The sequence below is a fragment of the Cygnus olor genome, chromosome 1 (genome assembly GCF_009769625.2).
Source record: "Cygnus olor isolate bCygOlo1 chromosome 1, bCygOlo1.pri.v2, whole genome shotgun sequence".
Taxonomy (NCBI): Eukaryota; Metazoa; Chordata; class Aves; order Anseriformes; family Anatidae; genus Cygnus; species Cygnus olor.
The window spans coordinates 39,161,796-39,187,553 of record NC_049169.1 but is presented as its reverse complement, the minus strand read 5'-3'; the positions used below and the strand labels follow the sequence as shown (position 1 = coordinate 39,187,553).

The following is a 25,758-nucleotide window of genomic DNA, read 5'->3' as shown; positions in this document are numbered from 1 at the left end:
AATGTCAGTCCTTAGGGCTGACGTGAGTTTTTATGAAGCCCTTCTGCCTTCGGAGCTTTGCAGCTAGGGCTGCAGTTGCAAAGCCTTTAGGAAACCAGTCACTGATTATGAGAGGGTATTAACCAGTGAGCACCAGAAGACTTCAGCTCTTACTCTTGCTTGCTTTCTACTGACATTTTCTCTAATTGCAGAATGCATTAATACTTTCTTAAACTGCTGCCATCCTTGCTAGTGGCGTGGGTTTGAACCTCCAAGTCTAATTTTGATGGTGATCACATAGCGGTGTTTAGTTCTGCTTTATGTTTGTTTGAACAAAGCCACAAAAAAAGCAGCCACCAGGAAAGAAAAACAACAAAAAAGGTGGCAAACGAGTTACACAGGGCTTCACAGGTTGTTCTGCAAGTCCAACCAGGTAGCTCCCAGGGACTAGCAGTTGTTTTCAGACTGGCAGTGTTCCCCTTTCTAAAATCCCTTCCCTCAACCCAGGTCTGACTGGTTCTCCCACATTTCAGCTAAATCCAGAATTTCGTCCTCAGTCAGCCACTTGGCTAGGATCCATCACTTGCCCCTGCTCCAGGATGATGGATCCCAGGGCAACACAGAGCAAACAACCCTGCCAGAAAGTCTGTTAAAGGAGGGTATGCTTGTTCTAAAGATATTTTCAAAGTGATAATGTGTATGACATTACTACTTCGTATTATCAGTCACATGGCAAGTTTCCTGATCTCACAGGAAAGCAGAGCACCATGGTTATCCAGCTCGCTGTGTTTCAAAGAAAACTGAGGCTTAGTTCTTGGTCGTAGTGGCAAGGTATTCATACTGACCCAATTCCTCCTGGGGGGCGGAAGTTCAAGAAAAGCTACTGAATAAATGCTGTCCTGCTGGAATTTGCTTTGCTTTGACGTGGAGTTTGACAGACCTGGAAGTACCCAAGCATAAGATGCCATCTGCCTGACAGCTTTATTTCCACAATGCTGTTATTTCATTTGGGACTTGCAATAGTTACTGAAGGTGGCTCCGTCCTTGGGAGCACTGTAGGGCCCCACACAGTCTGGGTGAATTCATGTACCTGCTCTTATTTACACACCACAACAGGCCAGTAATTCTGAAAACTGCACAGCCCCTCCACCCCTCACCCACCAAAACAAAACAAGTATTTAAATGGAGAGAGATTATCCAGTTATGGTAACTTTTGGTACCCTATGGTAACCAAGCCTCAGTGAGACCTGGCTAAAGATTTCTCATACACAAAGTGATTGCAAGATGTTATTTATTAAAAGTAAATTAAGCCATAAACATACTTTTACTTGAACTTCTAACATATCTAAAAATCAAGCAAAGAATGACGACCAATGTTTCGTAATTCAGTTAAAAAAATCAAGTGTATCCTCCTCTTGAGGCTGTGGAAAATCTTGGTGCCACTTCAATATGAAAGGAAATTTAGTGACAGTTATCTCATATACTAAAGGTACCAATAGCTCTGAAGCAAAACAAGCACTCAGGTGTTTTTAATTTCTTTGGTTTTATCCCAGCTCCTCCTCATTTTCCCTTTTACTTCCTACATGTTCTTTCTCTCCTGGTATCACATGGACAGGCAGTACTCCTGTGCTCCCTTCTCATCTCTGCAACTGCTCTTAGTGACACACATCAGTTCGGAAGCAGATAGTCAAATACTGTAACTTCCTTCCTGTAATATCTATTAAAAAAAAAAGTAATGAAATTTCCATAAGGTGTACCCCAGTCAATACAGTATACTCAGAGTTAACGCTGTCCCTTTTAGAGTTAAAGAGTGTTCAGATATTTCTAAATATTGCAAATTTAGGATTGGAAATTTCATAAACAAGTCAGTGCCATCACTATGAAGATATGACAAATGTTAAATTCTCAATAATGGCCTTTGAAGGTCCTACCTGCAGGAGTTCATTTGGATCACAGTAATTCATATGATAACAGATCAAAGCATTTCATGCTGCTATGTGTTTTAAATTACAGATACCTTCCAATTGTGACTAGGCAGTTTTAAAATGAGACTCAAATAGTAGTGAAAAGCAGACTAAGTCTACTTCAGTGTTTGATTTGAAAGCATACTTTGTTTCAGGAAACAAAATAATAAAAAATAAGACATTTAATTGAAAGCAAAAGTATCTTACAAAAGAAAATTATATTTCTTAATTCTAGAAATCACAAAAATATTAATAAAATCTTAAAAGACTGCTAATACAGCGTTTACATAGAAGCAGCATAAATCTAATCAGTGCATAAAAGTTTCCTGTCTTTACTGTTACAGATTAAGTGCATATATTCCTTTTATAACCATGTACCTTCCCATAGGAACACTGGCATACATCAACCATACAATTTGTTCTTTTCAGAAAGCTTTCATAAGGTTGAAATCTCATCTATATCATTGGGTAATACAATTAACAAGGTCCAATGATAAATTCTAGATTTCAAATGAATAAATTCAACATGGGAGGTGTTAAAATATTTGAATATTCTTACAAAAGGTGACAGAATACATGATCCAAGTCAATTTGGACAGGCAACGTACACATTTGTTAAAAAAAATAAATAAATCAGCTGTTTAACACAAATACTCATCTATCTCTGAAGATAAAAAGAAATATCTTTTATACATTAATTGTACAGGCTCTACTTTCTGAATGTCTCCAGTTATTATGAGGGTATTCATAACATTTAAATATAGTCTGTGCTGGCTAAATTACTTCTACATCTTATAATTAATGCTGAAAGATGGAATCATTTAATATAGCAGCCTGAGCACCAGAAGGTAAATTCCCCCTTTGAAATGCTTTGTCAGTAAGACTCTCCCCATACACTATGAGGATAACATCTGTAGCTTCTTTGATTGAGGCTATCACCTGTGAATAGCAACCCTGAACAAAACAGAAAAAACTTACACTGCTGAAAAAGAACTAAACAATATTGTTTGCTCAGAATGCTAAATATTATAAAGTAATTCTATGCTTACAGAAACAATGTTCATATTTATAAAAAGATGAATGTGAATGCAAAACTGTAATATTTAATGTTACATAATTTAATAAGTACCACATTACAACAGTGTTAGCAATCTTCTTATATAGCATTAATTAAGAAATAAGAATTTCAAATAAACATGGACAAAGTTATTATTCTTACCGGAAAAGCTAGTCATTTTTATTCTGAACTCAGTCTTTTGCTTCAAACATTATTATAGCATTATCATAGCATCACTTTTACCAACCCTATTTTCAGGGAAGTGGAGATTGTATCAGGATACAAAATAGGCAACAAGGCTTAATGCTCTTCCTCCCCAAGTATTTCCTCAAAACCTTACATCCTGCAGATTATGGGAATTACTAAACCAAAATTCATCCATTTCACCCGTGTTACCACTGCATAAAGTTGCAGAGTATTTTGTGCCTGGCTTGAACAGTTGCAGTGCTCTATCACACTGGTAAATGTAGATTAGACAACTTCTATTTCCAGCTTCTTGCTCTTCCATAGAGAACACAGAAGCCAACCCTTCAGCTCCATGACGATAAAAAAAAGTGTTTCGCCTCATTTGGCAATGATCTACACCCACTTAAAGAGCAGCAACAGCATATTGACAAGACCCCTCCTTCGCCTTGACAGATGGCTACTGCCATATGAAGCTTGGCTAAATAAGTTGAGATGGAAAGTCCTTTGGCTCTCTCAAAGGTTCAGATCCCTCTCTGCAAGAGAGCTCAAAGAGCACTCTCAGGAGTCTTTAAGTAAGACTGAATATAACTGAACCAGAACGCGCAGAAAGCCTTAAACCATTTCAACCTCTTGGCCAGAAACACCATGCCACACCGGGAAGCACCAGAGCAATGAGTACAGAAGAAAAAAGATTTACTGCGTTGTTGTCTAGTATAGGTTTTCCAGATATGTGCTTGGAGTCTTTTGTTTGGTGGTTGACAACCATGCCAGTGTTCTTGTCAAAACCTGGGAAAAGAAAAAGACTTCATTTTAAAAAGCCCACCCAGATGAAAAGAAACTTAGCAAGCAAATGTGTGCAACCTCCTAGGGTCAGTTTACCATTGTGGTGCCAAACATCTGCGAGAAAATACACTAACAGACTGACCTGAATTAGTTAAATCTAATCAGTTAGCTAAATCTGGTAGATTCAAAGAACGGGATATACATGCAATGCTTTATGTTAGAAGTTATTTCATTTGAGAAGCTGCACTTCTACCAGGTCTACTATCTCTTTACATAGCTCCACAACAAAGCAAGTTGGTTTTGGCTATTTCAAAAGAGCTACAGAAAAAAAAATCTTCAAAGCTTTATATTTTAATCCTAACACTTGCTATGTTTTAGAAAGTCCCAAGTTTCCTTGAGAGAAAAACTGGGACTACTTTCCATAAATATGTATCACAAATTTACATATATTGTAGATTCAGAGCATAAACTCGTAGAACAGTAACAGCAAGCCTTTACACTAGCTTGCTATTTACAAAATAGGTATAATCTCAGTTTGGCAACATAGGAAAATCTGGATCTAATTCTGCCTAGCTGCTGAAGCAAAGTTCTCGTGTGTGTGGCAGAGACGAACTTTCTCTTAGGAACAGTAGGAACTACAGACTATTACATAAACTGAATCTGTGAAGATCACAAATACACAAAACTTTGACAGAAGAGATAGGCAGCACTGGCATATTTAAAAAAAATAATAATAATTTATTTTAAACTTGCTCTTCTCCAGCTTTCAGAGTTCAGAGCTTCACTTCCATCCACACACATTTAAAGTATTTTAAATGTTTTTTAAAAGATTTTTAAAAAACCATAACAATTCCACAGTTCTTTGTTAGCACTGCCATATTTATATATTTTTTCAAGATGCTGCAGAGAGACTGGAGTACCTTTTATGAAAGGACATTAAATTTGGTTGGGAAAAGTGGGTTAAAATAAAGAGGGACACATAAGCTAACAGAGTGCACAACCATGAACAGCACTTTTTCGTCTATATTACAGTATGTACAGCATAGCATGTATGTGTGTACGGTATATATTCTCCAGCTTATGAATTTGGAAAATTTGTGGAACTTGCACGCTGTCCCTGCTGCAGCTCAAAAAATAAGTTGCTGAGCATGCAAAAATATCTGAAGAAGAAATAGATGCTGACAAATGCAGCCATGCATTAGCTAGATTTACCACATTCTCATAATGCATCTGCCTCATTAGAAGAATGAGACATTGCCTGAGTGCTTAAATGTTCCCTCCTCAGTACAGAAGTATATAAAATTCCTCAAATGGTTGAGCATTCCATTTTGTTTTGGACTTTCCTGGATCTACAAAGAATAGAGCATAAAAACTGCTGGAAAGCCAAATCCACAGTCAGTAGTTTGCAGTTCTCACTGTGATGGTAGCTTCAACGGGCTTCTATCTCTCCGACAGTTCATCTCCAAACTCACACCCTGACTTCTAACAAGAAGTATACTGACAGTAAAATCTGAAAACTTAAATTCTCTCTGTAAAACAGTTGATGTAAAAGAAGTGTCGGATATAGTCTTCAAACAATTTTTAAACGTAGGGCTTAGCCTGAAGGTTGCCTGTATTTACTGTTCATTCACAATGATCCTAAAGATCAGTGAGTGAATAAATACTGGAAATATTTATAATCAACCCGACAACAATCTTTTTAAATGGACAATATTTATTTTTTTATTTTTTAAATTAAAATCAGCTTGTCTGTGAAACACTTAACTTACAGGAAACAGAACTAAGCAGTGAAAAAAATAGAATGTAAAATACTGTGCACATCTTCTCGGAGCTCCTCTTACTTAATTCTTGAAGTTGACACTACCACTAAGTCTCCAGAGTAAGAAATGGACACTCAGCGGTTACCAATTACTCTGAGTGAATGGATAAAATTAAGCTGTTTTCTCTTACAGAAGGTTGCCATAATTAAATACATTGAAAAGGAGGAGGCAGCGACTGGTTTTTCCAAGGTAACATGTTGGAGATCTCCAGTCTCTTTCAGCTGTCAGCAATACAGTGATGTAAGATACACAAACCAAAACGCGCAAAAGGAAGAGGATGAAAGACACAAGGACCAACTGTCCTTGCTCTTGTTTTGATTACAATGCCCATTACTTTGGCTCTCACTGTCCTTTGTGATGCTAACTCTGTATTTTTCCCCACTTAAAAATTACCTCCTCAGCCATTCCCAACACTTAAGTCCATTTTTAGATTACATTAGGAGAGGGAAAAAAAAAAAAGAATAAGATTCTTACCACTGTATTGCATTGTAGCTCCCAAATATGAATCAACAATTGATCCCAGCAAGCCAGCTGCTGCACCGAACACAACAATTGGCCATTGTGGCGCGGACACATCCAGATCACTCACGAAAATGAGCTGTGTTATGAAGTAGGCTGTTCCTACTGCCATGCCACCAAGCAAACTTGAGAGGAGACCCACTAATGTAATTCCTCCATTAGTACCTAAAATCAAACAAAACCAAGCTGATTTACCAACTTTTTCTTGCAGACTTACATTTATTCAGATGTCTTATATGAAAACAAAACTACACTCAGTCATATTTTCCTCTTTTATCCATAAGACTCTGCTACCACAGCTTTTATTTACAATTCCCACGAGATGCTGAGAAGCTTACCCTGTACCACTACAGCCTGTGTATTAATATTACTTTCCAAGACTCTAAGCATAGTTATCAAGAAATATTCACTAGCAATAAATTAAGTAAAACCAGATAGCAAACTTCACAGAGTCACCTGGTATTTGACTGCTGTTCATTTGGAGGGAAAAAAATTGCTCAAACGCAGAGCTTGAGATGTGCATGCTATTAAAACAACAAACGCCTCTTTCAGAAGTATACAAAATGTATTTCACCAACACATTTAAAGGAAAGAGCAAAATCCCTAGAAAAGAAGATGAAAGCTTACTGAAAAAAAAGAACACTTATTATGGGAAAAAAAATGTCCACGCATTTACATCATGGCCCACAAGATCTAAAGCTGAGAACAACATGCCAGCAAGACTCAAAAAACACAAAGTGCTTTAAGGCTGCAATGTCATCTACTCTGCAGGCCAGGTTTCACAGACAGAAGGTTCATTTTACGTACCCTTTGTAGTACATTAAGGGAAATGAGCAATTTAGTTAAGAAGGGAATTTTCTGTAGTGTCTGAATTATATATATATATATATTTTTCTTCTATTGATTGAAATTTTAATGACTGAAAAATTCAGATAACTTGTAGTCTTTGCATTATCAGCAGTATAAAGGCTTCTAATAGTACCAGAGACAAGAAGTGACAGCATTCACTAAGGATGGTTTTAGCTCACAGGATGCTGTGTTGATGAATCTCACAGATGATATGCAGCAGAAACACAACCAAGTAAATCACATTTCACAGAATGCATTCCTGCTAGCATTTTCTAATCTCAGATTCCTAATGTTTGCTTTTCTGAGGCTTTTTTTGAACTTTTCAAGTTGGATGCGTAATTCAAAACAATCAAGAAAGTATTAAGACAAGAACATGTAAAACAGATAACTCCTCACCTACTGGAACTTTTTCCCAGGTTGTTATTAACCTTGGCTTGCTTTTACTCATAACACTACCAATCTCTGACGCCCACGTATCACCAGCAGAGCATGCCAAAGCTCCCAAAAGCGATAAGCACATCCACGATGCTGTGTATTGCTTTGAAAAGTCTATTGGAATTTCACCAGGTCCACTTTCTATCATATATAAGATAGCCAGCTCAGTAGGAACACCGCCATTACAAAATACTTGTAACCAATTCCTCTGCCCACCTAAAGTGACAAAAACCTAAATGTTAGTATTTTCAGACAACCCTGAAATGCAACAGCAGGAAGACATATAAAATTAAATTTAAAAAGACATTTTCAAAACAGAAAATATAAAACAATTTACATAATAGGGCGGAAGAAAAAGGTAAGTTGCTCGCTACATTCAGGGGGATAAGGGGATGAAATGACAGGAGCGTTCTCTTCTTTGGGTGTTACATCTCTGACCCTTTGAAATAAAGGGGAATATGCAGTATTTACTCTTCACAAGGGATCTGACAAAATCAAAGTGTTAGGGCTTACCTTCTTTGTATTCGGAATCTATTCGCTTCTTTATATCTTTTTTCCATTTAGTAAGCTTTGAAGAAGTAACAAAAAATACAAGCAAAGAAGTGAAGAAACTGTAATTTGCAACTGTAAGGATAAATCCAACCACCAATCCTACAAAGAAAAAAAAAACATCTATGTAATGTTCTTCCATGTAACAACTTAATCTCTTTAGTATGATCTTCATGATAAGTGATTGTCATGATAAATCTGAGATAAATATGCAGTAAGGGAATTACTGAAGCATCTAACACCTGTAGTGAGAACTCCAGAGACATCTTCACTGACATAAAACAGTTACTTTTATCATTTTCTCCTAACTTTCAAAGCTAAATTGCTAATTTTATTGCTATTGCTAAAGCATATGACTCTTTCTGAAGATCTTCTGTTGCCACAAATCAGCAATACTGTGCAAAAGACAGAGAAATTGAGAAAAGCCGAAGGATATGTAATTGAAATTTACATACCCTGCCCAAAGAATTTGATTGCTCGTATGAGCAGCGTATAGACAGCTGTGGCAGCGTCTCTATCCCCAAGTTTATCTTCAGTTTGGGGATCAAACCTCTCCCCCTACACAAGGTCTTTGAGATAAACCATATAACCCTCCTCCATATCTTAACAGCTGCTACTTCTCCCTTCTGTTTTTTCTGTTATTTTCTTAAGTATTTGAGCTCCTAGATGTTTCTTTTTCTACCTCCTCCATAAGAGAGGTCTAACTCACTGCCCACTGCATGATTTGAATTCTCCCTGACTGAAAGAAAATTAGCTGTGTGCAAAATGAATGCCAGTATAAGCTGGCTAGCAGAGCTGTTACATTAAGAGATAAAAGCATAGCAGAGAACTTTTTTAAATCTAGAAGATGCTTCCATGTAACTCACAAACAAAACAAGATTCGCAAGATGGGTGACACAGGTGGAAGGGATGCGAGGACTTGCTTCTTTCCACTGACCATCAATTCAGACACCACAAGACAAAGGTCAGTCACCTCACCCACAAGTCTTGCATCATATTTCAATGAACACTGACTGTTTTTTTTCTCTCGTGTGGTCAAGAAAAAACATTGCTGAAATGCTCATTGGCTTGAAGTGAAAAACACATTCAACTGTCTTCGTATTTGCAGGAGGCCAAAAATGCCTAGAACTGCTGATATTACAGAAAGGAGAACCGCGTTATATCTGCTGGTTTCCTACCAGGCAGGTAAGGCTGCTGACATGGCTCAGTTTTAGGCCATTTCTCTACCACTGCCTCTTTCATTTTATTATCTCTAGATATGTGAAACAAACAAAACCATGCAGATTTAACTGTGCACTGTACCTAAGTTCAAAACAATCTTGCAGATTTATATAAATCTAATGACAGTATTAATCAAATGTATTACAAACAGCAGCAAAAGTTAACTTGACTAAAGCATAATTAAAATCACTATAAATTCAAGGTACGTATGCTTATGTTTATTTTCTTATTATAATAGAACTAGGTAGGAATTTCTTAAAATAATATTATGTACAGTAAAAAGGACCCTAATTCAGTTTATTAAGCATTTAATTTAATAACCTCAGAAGAAACATACCTCCCAATGCACCACTGTGATCAAGACTCTTCTTCTTAACACCCTGTGTAGCAATCAGTAGTGGAACTGTGACTGAAAAAAGCCAGCGCCACGGAGAAATTGGTCGTAAATTACCTGGTAATTTAAATAAAATGGTTACAGATCATCCTTATAAGCCTTTTTAATGCCTTTATATCTGAAAATTATTTCTCACCTTGTATAGAGATTGAACCTCCTTACCTTTCAAAAGAAAAGTATGTTTATGAATGGAAGACCAAAATACCTGTAATTATCTACTCCTTTTTTCATTCAGCCTTCACAGAAAAAAAGAAAATATAATAACTAAAATTAACAAATGGCAAATGTGTTAGAAATAGACATAGTGAGATTTTTCATTCTGAAAAGGACTAATAAGCTCAAAAAAATAACATTCAAACTGTTAAGACCAGCTGAAATCTGATTTGAATAAAACAGGTATGTTCAGATATTAGAAAAAAATATAGCATGTAGAACTGAGTTTCAAATATGAATAAAATTCAAACTAAAATCACAGTTAACAAAACATTAGCATTTCTTTCACGTAAAGAAACTACAAAGCAACTTCAAGTAAACAAAATAGGTCAAGAGCTGCCCTCAAAGATCATGTTCACAGAATCACAGAACGGTTTAGGTTAGGAAGAACCTTAAAGACCATCAAATTCCAACCGCCCTGACATGGGACACCTCCCACCAGACCAGGTTGCCCAAAGCCCCATCCTGCCTGGCCCTGAACACCTCCAGGGATGGGGCATCCACAGCTTCTCTGGGCAGCCTGTGCCAGGGCCTCACTGCCCTCTGAGGGAAGAATTTCTTCCTAATGTCTAATCTAAATCTACCCTTTTCATTTTAAAGCTGTTACTCCCCGTCCTATCACTGCACTCCCTGACAAGGAGTCCCTCCCCAGCTTTCCCTGTACGAAAAGGCCCCCTTTAGGTACAGGACTTGTTCTAATACATCCATCAGTCATGTTATAACTTACTCACTTGTAACTCCATGAAGAAATCGTATCTGTTAATGATGACGATGTTTTGTGTGTTTTCTTCTTTTAATCGAAGTTCAGCATATACGAGAACAATACAGAGAATGAACACCACTGTCCGCAGTCACTAATGCTTTTTTAGCACTTTTCTGCTATGAGAGGAAACTACCTTGCCTTTCCAGCAAAGCCAAATAGTAGGGATTTTAGGAAAAGTCATCATTGTTTATCAAAAGCTTTAGTCTGGTAGCTCTCAACAATGAAAAGCAAGCAACCTTCTACATCCCTTTTCTCATCATGTATGTATTCTGAAGTATTCCTAGGACGTACCTACTGTTATCATTTTGTTGTTTACATCATCAATATGAAATTTACTCTATGTTAATAGAAGGATTTCTACTTGGCTGACAGAAGACTCCAGATGTAGATTCACATCTATGTGTGGAGGGGACATCAGTGTTTACGTAAGCTATCTAGCAGCTTGTGTTTCTGTAGCTTTGTATTACTATCCTTTCTATTTGTATGGAAATTTTACATATTCTGTAACATCTAAGTGCTTAGTTGAGCCACAGCGATGCTTTATGTCTTCTAATAAAACTAGCAGGAAATCCTGCCATTTATATACACATTTCCATTCTACACTAATTCTGTCCTGTTGGTCTATAAGCAAATCACCAGTTTATCACATCACCACTGATGATTTGTACTGACATTAGAACGGAAGCTTAGATGTTTTGGCTTCTTTTACAGTAATAAAAAAGAAAATACCTTTTTCATTGCTACCCAAACCATTTTGTTCCACACTAAACCTGGCTGAAATCATACGAACTAGCACACTGGATCCAGCCAAACGTCTGACTCAGAATCCCATTCTGTGATTTCCTATTCACATTCTTTCTGCCATTCATGACATATAGAGATGCCCTCTTTCTGTGATGAATTATAATTATGCAGTCTTCTTCAGATGGATGCTGTTACCTGCCCTGGTCATCTTTGTTCCTTGCTGATCCTGCTGTGGATGTTGTGAGATGGGATGAACACAGGTGTAGGCAGTACTCTTGTACGTGGAGACCCCATGAATTGACTATTATAAAATATTTACATTTTCTTCCTTACTAGCAATTTATTGATTTTTTTTGGCAATGAAGTGTGTGTCATTTCCAAAAAAAAAAAGATGATAATATATTAAGTAACCTGGATGGTGTAATTGCCCTCCTCATCATTACCTGCTTGTACTGACTGAACCAGGCTACTGACCTCCTTCAGTCATGCAGCATATTAATTACAGACAGCTGTGGTGTAAAATACATGTATTTGTTCTGCTGTTCTCTCCTTTTACTACTATCTGATCTCCTTTATCCACAGTAACCAAGCTCTTGGGTCCTCCTCTCCCCCACAGCAGCGTATCTCAACAGGGAGAATTTACCTCTCTCAGAGCCTGCAAACATATCCATTACCTTTACAATGGGTGTTCTTATGACTTCATTAACCAAAGCTTTTTCTTCAAAAGTGTTAGCTTTAGAAACTTTCAAAGAAAACTAGGAACACTAAAAAAGAGCAAAAGAACTGAAAAACTAAGCTTATTTCAGCAAGCCTCAGGTTCCCCTGTTAAATCATGACTTTTATGGAAAAACAACAGATGCTATAAACTTTTCGGATCATCTGGCTACCTTTTCCTTAAATACACAAGTCTGGTGTTGCATAGTCTGATTTCTATCTAAACATTTATCCTCAAGTGAGCTTGAAGTTATCTACTGCAGTTCTCCCAATTCTGTCTCTGTTTCTCTAATCCATGGAATTTGGTTTAGCTGAGAATCATGAATGATTCAGACTTGTTATTCTGTGCTTTGAGCAGTCCCTCTTTACTGCACATGCATGCGCACACAGCCTCTTCCCAACCTGGCAGCAGTATAGGCAACTTGGTCTGGAGCCCTGCAGAGACTTGTTGAAAAACAAGCTGCATCCAACAGATTCATGTCTTGTACTACGTGTTCACTCTCAGAAGCCTCTGGTATTTTTTCTCTGAAGTCTCTAGACTAAACATTTTCCACTTCTATGTTCCACTGTTTATTTTTCTCAATTTTATCTAGAAAAAAATCTCAGCAACACTGCAATCAAACGGTTATCACCAGTTTTGATCGTTGATTCATTAATGATAACACTTTCAATATCCCTACTCTTAGGCATTCCTTAATGTACAGGAGTTGTTCTTTCATCTTTTAGCCCTTATTTTTGCAAGTGATTCATATTATTTATTTTATTAATTAATAATAATTAATTCATATTTAGTGACAAGAGAATTTCCCTTGCCTTGCACAGTACGTTCACATGAGGAATTGTCTTCTTTATGGTGTGGTATATACAGCAGACTGAAAACATGTATTTATGCTAGGAGTTATCCTTCTTTTTCCAAGAGCTACTGTACCTCACTTAGTGGGGGAATCCTTTCTACTGGTTTGTGTTCTCTGACAACAGCTGCAACAGAACTGTCACGTTACGGAAGTCTTGAGTTTTCACGTGAGTGGGGATTTTAGATTTACACGTTTTGCTAAACGAACGGCGCACGTGAGTTTAGGGGTGGCAAAACTGCCAACACATCTCTTGTGCTTCTGTTTACTTTGTTTACCAGCCAACATAATTTAAACAGAATGAACTTCCTGTGCTATGGCTATATTCAAGTATTTGACTGTAGCTTATTGTTTTTCCTCACAGAACAATTCATAATGCATTGCATTAAAATCTATCAATTCATTGCTTTCACAGAATCATATGAAAACAATTCTACATAATCACAGTTTCTGTATTTGAAAATAATACTGCGTTTTTGAAACTGAAGAGAAAAATTACTTCAGGCCTAGTACTAACATCTAAGCAAAAATGGCTCACCTGTTATCTTTGTTACACAGAAAATAAAGCCAGTTTAGAATGTTTTGAAGTATTTAACTGGAAAGTAATCAAAACATTTTACAAGAAAGGATTGCTTTTAATGATATTCTCCACTGACAATTTTTAAATTTGAATACTTACACCACCAAGAGAGACTATTTGAACAACTCCCAAACAAAATAAAAATGGTTTTCAAAACTACAAATGGTTTAATTTTACAAACAAAATTAATTGAATAAAAAATACTTCAACATATTTTATTTTAAAGATACTTACTCATCAAATTATCTATATTTTTTCTTGAGTTTCCAGTTTGTCCCCTTTCTTAGTCATTCAAGTCATTATGATGTGAATTTAAAAGAGCTTGTAGAACAGGAAGACAATATCCCACTCAGCTGTCATATTCAATGTGATTCCATAAAGCACCAGTGTCCATAGCAACTTATCTTCTAAGGAGATGATTTATCATCAACATCCTAAACATATCTGTTTTCTTCTAAAATTCCAGCACACTCACTAAAATAAAAGCTATTAATAAAGTTAATAAAGGAGTTATTACTGTCCATTTAGAGGGTATATTATTTAAATCATAGGGTGACTCAATAAATCTACCGCCTTAGCAGTAAGAATATATTAATATCACCTCATTTTTACTTTAAATTTAAGGACATACATTTCATTGGAAAAGATCTTAAAAGTACATATTTTAGGACATAAAAATTTGAAAGTATGAGAAGAAATGCTTGTTATAACAGTTAAAAGAAGTCTTCAATTTCTGCAGCCAGAGAGCCAAGAAAGCTATTGATTATGTCCTGAACAACACAACTTGCTCTGATAGAATTTCACTTCCACAAAAATGACAAAGTCAGTAGGTGTAAGTGACAAGACTGCTGTCTAAAACACCGTCCCTTTCCATTCTGTTAATCTTGGTGCAAGGCTCTCAAAAATGTATCTTAAGCTGATGACCATCTCAGCAAGATTTCAAGTGAGTTTTGTTTAAAAAGCCCAGAAACTTATGAAAAGTAAATTGTTGATGCAGCTTTTGAGCTAAAACAACAAAAAACATGAGACATGGTTTGTCGTATCTGCTGTACAAATACATGACATCACAAATCTAGCATTAAACTGGGTCTCAATCTAATAGAATAAACATTTTGCACAGGCACAGCAGCTTGTCTTGCTGGAAAGCTGAACACGATGGTTTTCAACAAGAATGCTTCCATCAGCAGTACCTACAGCTTTGCTGCTATGCAGGCTCCTTGGTTCAAAGTAGGGCAAATGCATTTCACAGTGAAACGCTAGTCATTGCGAGCGCAAAGGTTCTCAAGATGAACAAACTTCTCTTCTGCGTCCTGGAAAATCTCTACAAAGAGGGGGATTTGTCTCTAGTCCCCTCCTTCCTATCAGTCCTTAGTCCTGATACATGTGATATCAGGGTTCTCCACTCTATCAATTCTCAGTCATGTTAGACAGCAAGGACCGGAATACCCTGATTAGTGGAAAAACTGAGAGTGCTATACCTGTAGACAGCAGATGCATAAATGACATTATTAAAAGCATGCTTCAGACCAACTTGGTTACCTCAAAATTAAATTAACAAAACCTGTTTTTCAAGCCTGCTTCTTGCATACCTTCTGTGTATCTAGCATCTCTCCGCAAGCCAAAGCAGAACTGTCCAGATAATGCAGATTTAATGCTGTACCAGACCTAATAGCTACCCTAAAACCTGAAACACTAAAAAACACTTGCGCAGGGACATCCAACTGCTACTACAAGAGTTAGTTTACGCTGGTGGTGTATTTATTCTAGCTCCTTTTGAATCCAAGGTGTCACCAAGCACCTGGGCGTGCTCATGCTGCATCCCTGGGCAATCAGCAAAAATGCCATGACAGTGAAGCTTCTCCTGCATGAAATTAGCTGAGGTCTTAAGGACGTGTGTTTACCTGTCCTGGAAAAGCTGTTAAACTCTTCTAGGCTTGAACTGATGTTGCAGGCAGTAGTGCCGTGTTTACACACTGCTGTAAGAATGGTCCTAACAGAACAACAGACCACATAAAGTACCAGCGTCCCTGTAACCCTACATAACAAATTCACGCACAGCCCGCTCGACTTGCTTAAATGGAACAGAGCTGACTGTGTGCGCCCATGTAAAAGACTCCATGCATACATCCCTCTCTTCTTGCACTATTTCCCCTGTTTCTCTCTTCCTTGGCCCTGCAACTCTTCCTGCATGCCCTGTTCAAAGCCTGCAGATACATTTTAAAAACTTTTCAGTAGGCCAGTGCTATCCTCGTACACTATCGCTGCTCTCCCTGACAGAGCAGGGTACCAGCTCCCGGCAGGACTCGAGCTATCAGCTGTACCCAGGAGGGGGAGGGCTCTGCAGATGCCTCTTCCAGGTCCCTGTGGGGACAGAAGGAGGAGAGCTCCGGGCCCCAGCCCGGGACGCAGCCTTTGGACTCACCGTAGTAGGTACTCGCAGTCATGGACACGATCCAGAAGGCCAAGGAGATACAGATGAGCAAGCTCAGGATGATGATGTTCGCCATCATCTTGAGGTACTCCTTGAAGAAATCCTCCTGGTAGCACGACATGGGGAGCCAGGAGGAGGCCGCCTGCAGGGGAAGCACAAGGCGCAGCGCATCAGCCACACCGCCGCCCCAACCGCCCCGCGGCCGCCGCTCGCCCCCGGCACCTACGGGCATGGCGGGGGGCTGCGCGGCACCACCGGCACGCCGGCGGCGGCGACCGGGCGGCGGCGATGGCCGCCCCCCGCCCGCCACACCGAGCGCGGCCAGCGCCGGAGCGACCCGACACGGCGCAGGCTCGGCGGCGGCGGAGAGGGCAGGAACGAGCTGCGGGCGGCCTCCGCCCCGCCTTCCCCCTGCACCGCCCGGCCACGCCACCGACCTGCAGCCTGGGGCCGCACGGGGGCTGTTGTGGGTCGGGCGCGGTGCGGCCTCGCTGCCAAAAAATCCTCGTGAGGAGGCGAGGGTCACTGCTGCGCTGTGCCGACGGCACCCGCCGCGGCCATCGCGGCCGCTGGGGCGGCCATTTCCTCGCTCCCCGGCGGTCCCGGCGCAGGGCCGGCCTGCGCGGCCGTGTGTTCAGTCTGAACGCAGTATGCCCCAACCCTGGCGTTCATCTACGTGTTAAATGAAAGAAACCTTTGTGAAATAAAAATCCACTTTGCCTCTTTGTGGAATAAAAACGGAGGGATGGCGGTTGATAAGGATGCGAGCATTTTGATGAGGTTTGAAACCTGGTGGAGCTCATTGCAAAGTTAATTAACGCAAGAAAGAGAGACTCGAAACACTACCCAAATTCAGCTTGGAATGAAAACAAGCCAAACCTGCCCATTAGCTTTTCTGAGGGCATGCTAGAATCGCTTGCAAAACACTTGAATATAAATAAAGAAGCTAACACGAGTTATTAGAAGGACTCCACAGCTCCCTCTTCCACACCTAAGAGGCTTTGTGAACAAAGCACAGAAGATGTGAAGCTCCAGAACTTTTCAAAACCCCTCCCTTTCTTTCCTTTAATGCTGCTACCTATGAAATAAGATTTTAAGCATCTCAGAAGAGAATTTTGATGTAACACATTCAACATTTGTTCTGTGGAAAGCAGACTAAAAAACCTTAAAGCTTACAAACACCCGCACAGATGAGTCATTTCATGAACATCAATAACTTCAGGTGCTTATTTTCACAGAATTGAAACAGCAGCAGAATATTTAATTATTCAGTGAGCGGCTGAGTAATAGGAAAAAGTTAATTAAAATATATTTTACATAGAACAGGTAGCACATTTAGTTACGGGCTTTGGTTGTCTTTGAGGAACAACAGAAGTTCTTAGGGTTGAAAAATCTAGTGAATAATCTTCATTTAAGACGTGATAGTTTACCTACTGGATTTAGGAATATTTCTGGCTCATTAACACCTGATTCATCTTTGAGGCATGTTCTGTTGCTTTTCGTTCAGCATCTGCAGTAAGTTTCTAACAGGATGAGCACACAGTCCACCTTGTGGAGTCTTTTTCAACAAAAGCTTACAGTTTTGTGTTGTTATGAATGAAACATTCAGTTATCACTTGGGGCTTCTTCCTCAGATGTTGTCTAAACTAGTGACCATATTCTGTAAAGGCCTACAGATAGTTGATTTTATCTGAAGAGAAGTAGGCCCGTTCCAGAGGCTAAACACTTGGGTATTTACAGTGTATTGGCTGTAGGCAATTAGAGCCAAAACTTGGACCAGGTGCCTTGGACAAAGTTGAACAGACTTCATCTTTTTTTCTACTATATTTATTGATAATAATGACTGGGCACACCTGATTTTTCTCTGAATTAAAGATCCTGAAAAGATTAATACTAATGTAGTAGAATTGACTTTGGTATATCTAGTCTGCCATTTCACCTTTAAATTTTTCATTAAACCTCTATCAGAGATCTGGATTTGAAATCCTGGGATGAGTAGGCAAACTGCTTTGTAAGAACAGGACACCTTTTGAAGGATAACACCAATACAACATTGCTTAGATGCTCCTGCCATCTAAGTTAATGACTTTTGATCAGAGCAAGATCAACTCTATGTAGACTGGTGGCTGAACAAGTAGCTGCTTGTTCAGCTGTAACCAGCTCCCATAAATGTGTTCATTCAAACACACTGTTAACTGCAGTAATGCTTTATTCAATTTATTGCTTACGTTTTGTTTTCTAACCTGTTGTATTGCGCTTATGTGGCAAGGTTTTGGTAGCAGGGGGGCCGCAGGGTGGCATCTGTGAGAAGAGTCCAGCAGTGGCCCCATGTTAGATAAGGGCCAGTTTCAGCTGGCTCCAAAAGGGACCTGACACTGGTCAGAGCTGAGCCATTAAGCAAAATTGATTGTGCCTCTGGGAAAGCTTATTTAAGTAAGGGAAAAAGTGCTGTGCAACAGCAGCTAGGAGGGAGGAGTGAGAACCAGCCCTGACAGACCCCAAGGTCAGTGCAGCAGGAAGGCAGGAGGTGCTCCAGGCACAGAGCAGAAGTCCCCTGCGGCCTGTGGAGAGGCCCCTGGTGGAGCAGGCTGTCCCCCTGCAACCCATGGGTCCCACATGGAGCAGATCTCCACGCTGCAGCCTGTGGAGGAGCCCCGGTGGAGCAGGTGGATGTGGCCTGCAGGAGGCTGCGGCCCATGGAGAGCCCCCGCAGGATCAGGCCCCAGGCCGGAGCTGCAGCCCGTGGAGAGGAGCCCACGCAGGAGCAGGGGGTCTGGGGGGAGCTGCCGCCCGTGGGGGACCCGTGCTGGAGCAGTTTACTCCTGGGGGATGGACTCCGTGGTACGGAGCCATGTGGGAGCAGTTCTTGAAGAGCTGCTGCCTGTGGGCAGCACCCGCAGGCTCAGTTCGGGAAGGACGGCATCCCGTGGGAGGGACCCCTCGTGGAGCAGGGGCAGAGAGTGACTGTGAAGTAGCGGTGGAGATGAAGCATCATGGACTGACTGCAGCCCCCCGTTCCCCTGCACTGTTCAGGGGAGGAAGAGGGTGGATGGGGGGGGAAAGTGCTTTTAGTTTGCTTTTAGTTTCTCACTGTTCTCATCTGCTAACTATAGGCAATAAATTATATTAATCTCCCTATGTTGAGTCTGTTTTGCCCGTGATGGTAATTGTTGAGTGATATCCCTGTCCTTATCGCAATCCTTGAGCCCCTTCCATCATATATTTTCTCCCCCTCTCCCTTTTAGGTGGGGGAGTGAGAGAGTGGTTGTGTTGGAGCTCAGCTGCCCAGCTGAGTAAAACCACCACATCTGTAAGAGACCGATGCTTGAATTTCTGATGGAGAAAAAAAGGTTCTTGCAGGAATCATACAGCCCTCGCTGATATCAGTGGGACTGTACAACTATGTGACCACGATGAATCACAACCCACCAGCTAATGCAAAGAGGAGACATGTTTGCGGAGCTCTAAAGAACCCTTCATCTTCCTTTGTAGCTCCCATACCTGAGCTAAGAAGCACTCTTTAGACACATACCAGATAATTGCCCTTGCTTATTCACAGGCCTTGAATCTTGGCGTAAAGCCACAGCTGCTGCTGCTCTTGGAGTTTACAATAGCAAGAAAAGCAAAACAGAATACAGCTCTCAATGCCTGGCATGGTAGAGGTGATTTCAGTTAGAAATTCAGTAACAACCATGGCATGAATAATGTTGACTTTTACTCCTATTTCAGCTCAGAGACATCTGTGTCATGTGGCCTTGTGCATCCCTCTTCCAGGGTTTTCGATCATATGAAACCTAGATAAGTTCCTGCAGTTGCTTAATATACATTAAGTGTTACGGCTAGAATCGAAAATGAAAGAAACCTGAAATTAGACTTCTATATTTGGAAACTGAAAGAAGTAGACACGTTTCTGAAAGTAACGAGTCTACAGCATTTACTGCTGTTGACCCAAATGCTATGTTTAAAGTCCTGTTTTCTAGATATTGCTCTTTGTTTTTACTAGGTCCTGCAATAAAGATAAATAAATAAATAAATAATAATAATAAAGCAGTTTTAATGGGCAAAAATTAATTTTTTTAAAAAATGTACATCTAGATGGTGACAATAATGTGAATTTAGAATTCACATACTTAAAATACCATCTTGAATCAGTTTCAAGTGTTAAGTCACATGTAATACATGCAATATGTACATTTCATAAACAATATTTACTTATATTTAAAGAAACATTCCCCATTCTTGCTTATATAGCTAAAAAGCTTGATAATTAAAAAAATGTCAAATAACTGTTGCTTGAAAGCTTTTCACTACACTTTCCTATACAAATACATACTTGAAGTAAAAAAATCTGACAAGTTTTTTTTTGAAAAAATCATTAGACTTATAAGCAACCCAGGTATTTAGATGAAGAGTTCCTTCTGACATTGTACCTAGGACTATAGGATGCAAAATACAACCAGCGCAGAGTCTAGAATTAAAAATAAGTATGGTAATTTAAAAGGACACAGGAATGTGAGGTGAGCAAAGGCAGCATGACAAACTGAAGATAATAGCATGCTAATGTACATAGCATGCTAATTAAAATTAACTCTTTCGCATTCATTCTTTTCCTAGGAATAAATTGGAATTCAGGTAATTTGCTGTAATATAGCATAAAATTTCCAAAGTTTCATGAAGATACTTTGAAGCAGCTTTACGTTCTGCTTTGCTTTTCTTCTACTTTTGTCTCTCTGGTATGGTACTCTCCATTTCTCTTCCCTGCTTAAACGTTATTCATGTTTGTGAGGACTCTGTTTTTGTAATGTTGTTCTTTTTTCTTAGTGGTATAAAATTAATAGAAAATGCTGATCTGACCATAGAATAATTCATTACACCTCCCTCAGTAGTCTTTTTTACAAGATAAATATTTTTTATAGTAGAGGAAGGATGAAAGAGAAAGGGAGCTAGCCACTGTTTTTTAGAAGCTGAACAGATTACATTATTAAAAATTTGTTTGGAGACAAATATTGTTTGTCTTATAGTTAATATGACAATGAATGCAAAGGAACCCCTTGGAAGATCTTGATTTTTACTACTTTATTTTTTAACAGCACAAAACCCCACCATATTTAGACATGAACTTTTCTGCTTTAATTTCCTTGTTAACTGTCCACAATATTTTCAATATATATTTTTACTTTCTGTTGTTGTTTTTTTACTATATTTTAAGGGAACCATTTTCCTCCCCCTTTCCCTTTCAGGAGGGGGAGTGAGAGAGTGGTTGTGCTGGGGCTTAGCTGCCCATCAGGGTAAATCCACCACAACTATACAAAAGAGATGTGGATGAATGAGGAAGGATCAGCAGAGTTTCGAGAAAGTGTTGAGAGCTGGCAGCTGAGGCAAATGCTCCCATGGCATCTGGCTCTCTGAAGCACTGAATGAATCCAGGGTGTTTGAGAGCTCTGCCCCATTCGAGAGGATCCTATTGGCATGCGTTAGGTAAAAGCTGCAGGACTTTGAGGTGGTGCAGAGCACATCTGGGGTTAGATGTGTCAAGCCTTTGAGTACATTTGGAGCAAAACTGGGAGGCAAGGCTCCTCCAGGAAGAACCGATCTCATGGCAATGAAAACTGCTTTGAGAAATGAATGCCAGCATATGGTGGATGAGAACAGCCATGGGGGAATGGCTTAGTAGCTCCCCTGTTCTCTATCACCTCGCTAGGTAGAGCATAGTCTCTGTTGACAGAATATTAACTATGCAAGGGAACAGGAGTGGCTGGCTTTTAGATTTAGATAACTTTTAAATGGTATAGAATCATTAAGATAAATACATTTTTAGCCTGTAAAAACACATGTCCTTCCACTTCTGCCTCAACACAAGTGGGTGTAACCTGTCATACATGATGATTTTAATTAGCAGTTTGATCTGTTTAGGCAGACTGGGCAGAAGTGATGGAACTATGCATGGAACATATATTTTCCTGCATAGATCACACTGTTGGATTTAAGATTTTCAGAAGAACTATATCACATTTACCTCTACAATATTGAGTAGGATTGGAGAATTCTGGAAAATACTGCTCAAAGTTCAGATTATTAGTAACGAGGCCTGAATTCTTACAGGCTTGCCAAGCTCCCATTGATTTCAGTTGGAAGTGAGTGCCTGAGTATCTGTGAGGAGCTGTAGTCTTTTAAAGGGAAAATACTTGGAAATGCAGTCCAGAGGAAGGGCAGATGAGGGCTATTAAACTGTTGAGCTGGGTCTTCATATAAAGAAGGCTTCGGGTAAAAAATAAAAAAGTAAATCTGTAGCATAGAAAAGAGGATTGCAAATAAATACTGTGTTTTTCACAGTGGCAGGCAGAATGCTTGAGGAACACTGTTGGAGAAAGGGTGGAGCATGGGAAGAGCCCTCAGGCAGAACAAGAGGTAGGAAAACCTTTGCTGAATGATGACAGCACAAAGAAAAACATCGGTAGGAATGCAGAAGTGATAATATAATGAATGGATGAACAAGTGCAAAGTAGATGCTCCAACACACTTCAACACCGAGAGATTTTTGACTGCAGACATTATAGTTCCATCAAAAAATTCAAATCAAGTGCGTTCACCTCCAAACAGCTTGTTAATGACAGGAATATAGTAGACCAATGTTTACTGGCCTTTACTAGTCATTACAGAGCTAGGCAGAACAAAGATTGAAATTGGGTTTACTGTTCTTGAATGACTACTCCAACACCAGACTACTGGCTCTTCTACAGCCACTATATTATATGAGTTTTGTCCACACTATGTCCTGGCTTCAGGAGTCAGCAAAAATAGCTGGAAATAATGTTCTGATTTTAGTACGTCTACATTTCCCTAAATAATAATATTAAAAAAAAAAAAGTACATAAAATTCCTAAATATTTTTTCCCCATAGAGAAACCACACCAACTGTCAAGTCCAACTGTTTGTTGAATTTATGTTTCACTCTAGAAGATAAAAAGTACACCAGTCTACAATGATGAGCAACAGGGAAATATCCAACTCACATTTCAAATATAATCTCCTTAATAGGATGGCAAACTATACTTTCTTTAAGCAGTTGCTCAAGAACCAAAACACACACGGTGTCCATGTGAAGAGTTTTAAACTAAGACATTTCAAGCAGTTGCTCGTCATGCCTTTATCTGCATCTGAAATAGAACAGCACTGAACAATGCAATGAGCTTTAGCAGGAGTAACTCTGCCAGCATAATCAATGGGTGGTAGTGCTTCAGTTACCAGGTCTCTGGTCAGGGCATGACTTGTACCTCCTCCTACTCGTCTCTTTTCCAACATTATTTCAATTGCTCTAAGCGAGAGATTCCACTTCTCTGCCTTTTCCGTGTGAAGGGGGGCAGGATGCTTTCATAACAAAACAGAGACTTATATAAACTCTGGGATGAACGCTTTGTGGCTGTGCAATGAATGGTGCAATGCCCTTCGAGGCAGTGAAGATGTGTTACACAATGTGCAGACCTGACACAAAACCTCAAGGCAGATGCTGCTAACACCATCAGGCTGATGTAGTTTCTCACTAATTACTATTTTAAAAGCAATCTTGCAGTGAGAATTGCTGCTTTATTAAAGGAGAGATTGGCTCTCAAACCCCAGTTAAATGGATTTATTTTCTTGTCTCTATGTTTTTATTGCTTGTTCCATATTAAATTTCCACTTTTTTTTTTTTTTGTAAGTGCTCCTGAGAAATAAATATAGGAAATGTTATTTTTTATTAGTGACAATTTTTTTCAGAGTGGTAAATCACAAAATGCCTTGGGTTTGGGTTACCCCTACCTTGTAGACACATCTCCTTTAAACCAGGGGATGAATTACACTAGTACTAGTATATCATAATCACTGGACAGACCTGCTATAGGCTACAAAGCCAGCTTTCACTGAGCTGGTAAAGACACATAGCAGAGAAGCACAGATGACTAAGGCACTGTCCCTGATAGTACATTTTGCTTAACCTGCCTAAGCCATGACAGTTTGCACCGCTTTAGATGCATGGATGAAAGTGATACAATTCATATTTCCAGTGATAAGGAAGATCATTTCAGTTGAATTATCTAATGAATACTGATGTGCTACCGGTAGTTGTGATAAAAACAAAAGGTAGTCACCGCTTCTCACATTATTGAATGTAGTCTTCATTTTTATTTGTTTCAGTTTATTAACATTAGAGGTACAACAGAGGTTACTGTTTATGTACAAAATTCAGGTCTGACTAGGGAAATACACAAAAATAGCTTTCAAAACTCTTTTTTGCAGTTATATATCCTTCATTTAAATTTATAATCCATTATATAAAATCTAGTGAAGCATGCAAAATGCCTCTTAAATCAATTTCAAAGCAACTTTATTTCACTGTTTCAGGTTACTAAAAGCATAAGTTAGCAGAAAATTTACTATCAAAAGCAAACTGAGTTTTAAACGGAATGATTTATGGTATGAAGGCAGTTGTAGTATAACATTATGGCTGAATGTTATACCACAACAGAGAAGCTGGAACATCAATTATGAAGATACACATGCTTTGCATTTCTGTAGCAGTTAAATCAGAAGTTTAAAAAGCTTCACAAACATTACATTCTGCCAAAGTTTAAGGGAGGGGAATAACATTGCTAAATATGTTGTTCCAGGTCACATGGGAAACTGAATCAAGAAAAACATGAAACCAGATGATCTGCCAGTTCTTTCATACGCAATGAAACATTATATTTATTGTTTTATTAAACATTTGTAAAAGATGCTGTGAACCCTAACCAGAGTCTCTGGATTCTTCAATAAAATCCATGATAATTGTGCTTCAACTTTTACCTCTGTAACTACCAAAGGAACTAGAAAGTTCTTGAGGGGATTATCTACCTTCAGGGTGTACCTGGATTCAAACACACAGCATTATGACCCTTCCACGCATCTCAGTTATTTTAAAAGCCTTGTATTAATGTGGTCTCGGGACACAGAAGACCCTACACATCAGTAAATATGTACTTGTTACAGTACATCTGAAAAATTATATGTTGCATTGTACCTGGACAGTTCAGAGTTTTCTGTTAAACCAGATACATGTTATTTATTTAGAGAGACATGTTGGAGGATAACACATTTGTTAAGTGCAATACAGATTTAGCCACATTTTGCAGATAGACAAAAGCAGCAGGTTCTCTGTGGCAACAAGCTGCATTTCAGAAGATACACTCTTTAATAATGAACAAGTTTTCTGTCACTAAATACTCATGCAAGGACAATCCTTTTGATTTTGTCAGTGCAGAATTTTAGTGCTGGTTCACCCGGGACAAACACCTGCACGTCCAACTTTAACCTCTGCTAGATCTGAAGACTTTTTCACTTTAGGAATTGTACATTTATGTAAGAAATGCAAAGAATTCCTGAAAACAAAACAAAAACTATAGAGTAAGGAGCAAAAGTTTTGCCTAAACAATGTGGCTATAATAATGCGTTAAAAAGTTAAGCAGAAATATCCCTTACCTTTCAATACTTCTGCTCAGTCCAGATTCAGCAGAAGTTGCATAGAACAAATGTTTCAAAAGCAAGATGAGTTCAAGTCCTACGACAAAAAAATAGCGGATTCTCGATATTTTCAACAACTAAAGTCTTATCAGAAGCAATATTCAACTGCCCATTCTGCTTCTTTGCTGTGATAATTTGTCCACGTTCTTTCAGTCACAAACAGCAAAGT

General features: G+C 39.1%; 1 protein-coding gene across 5 annotated transcripts; it reads right to left on the bottom strand.

Annotated features, from left to right (window-relative positions):
* Positions 1–1,253: 1,253 nt before the first annotated feature.
* TMEM19 (transmembrane protein 19) lies at positions 1,254–25,758 on the bottom strand. Of its 5 annotated transcripts, none has more exons than XM_040553389.1 (7): positions 25,679–25,758; positions 16,044–16,194; positions 9,700–9,813; positions 8,106–8,243; positions 7,554–7,808; positions 6,264–6,473; positions 1,254–3,972 (listed from the first exon to the last, which is right to left on the bottom strand). In XM_040553389.1, exons 2-7 carry the CDS (start codon positions 16,171–16,173, stop codon positions 3,809–3,811), a joined length of 1,011 nt encoding a protein of 336 aa, XP_040409323.1. In that variant the 5' UTR covers positions 16,174–16,194; positions 25,679–25,758; the 3' UTR covers positions 1,254–3,808. The 5 variants fall into 5 exon arrangements, with proteins under 5 accessions (XP_040409323.1, XP_040409327.1, XP_040409316.1 ...); XM_040553393.1 differs by lacking the exon at positions 25,679–25,758 and adding an exon at positions 25,548–25,625; XM_040553382.1 differs by lacking the exon at positions 25,679–25,758 and adding an exon at positions 16,490–16,658.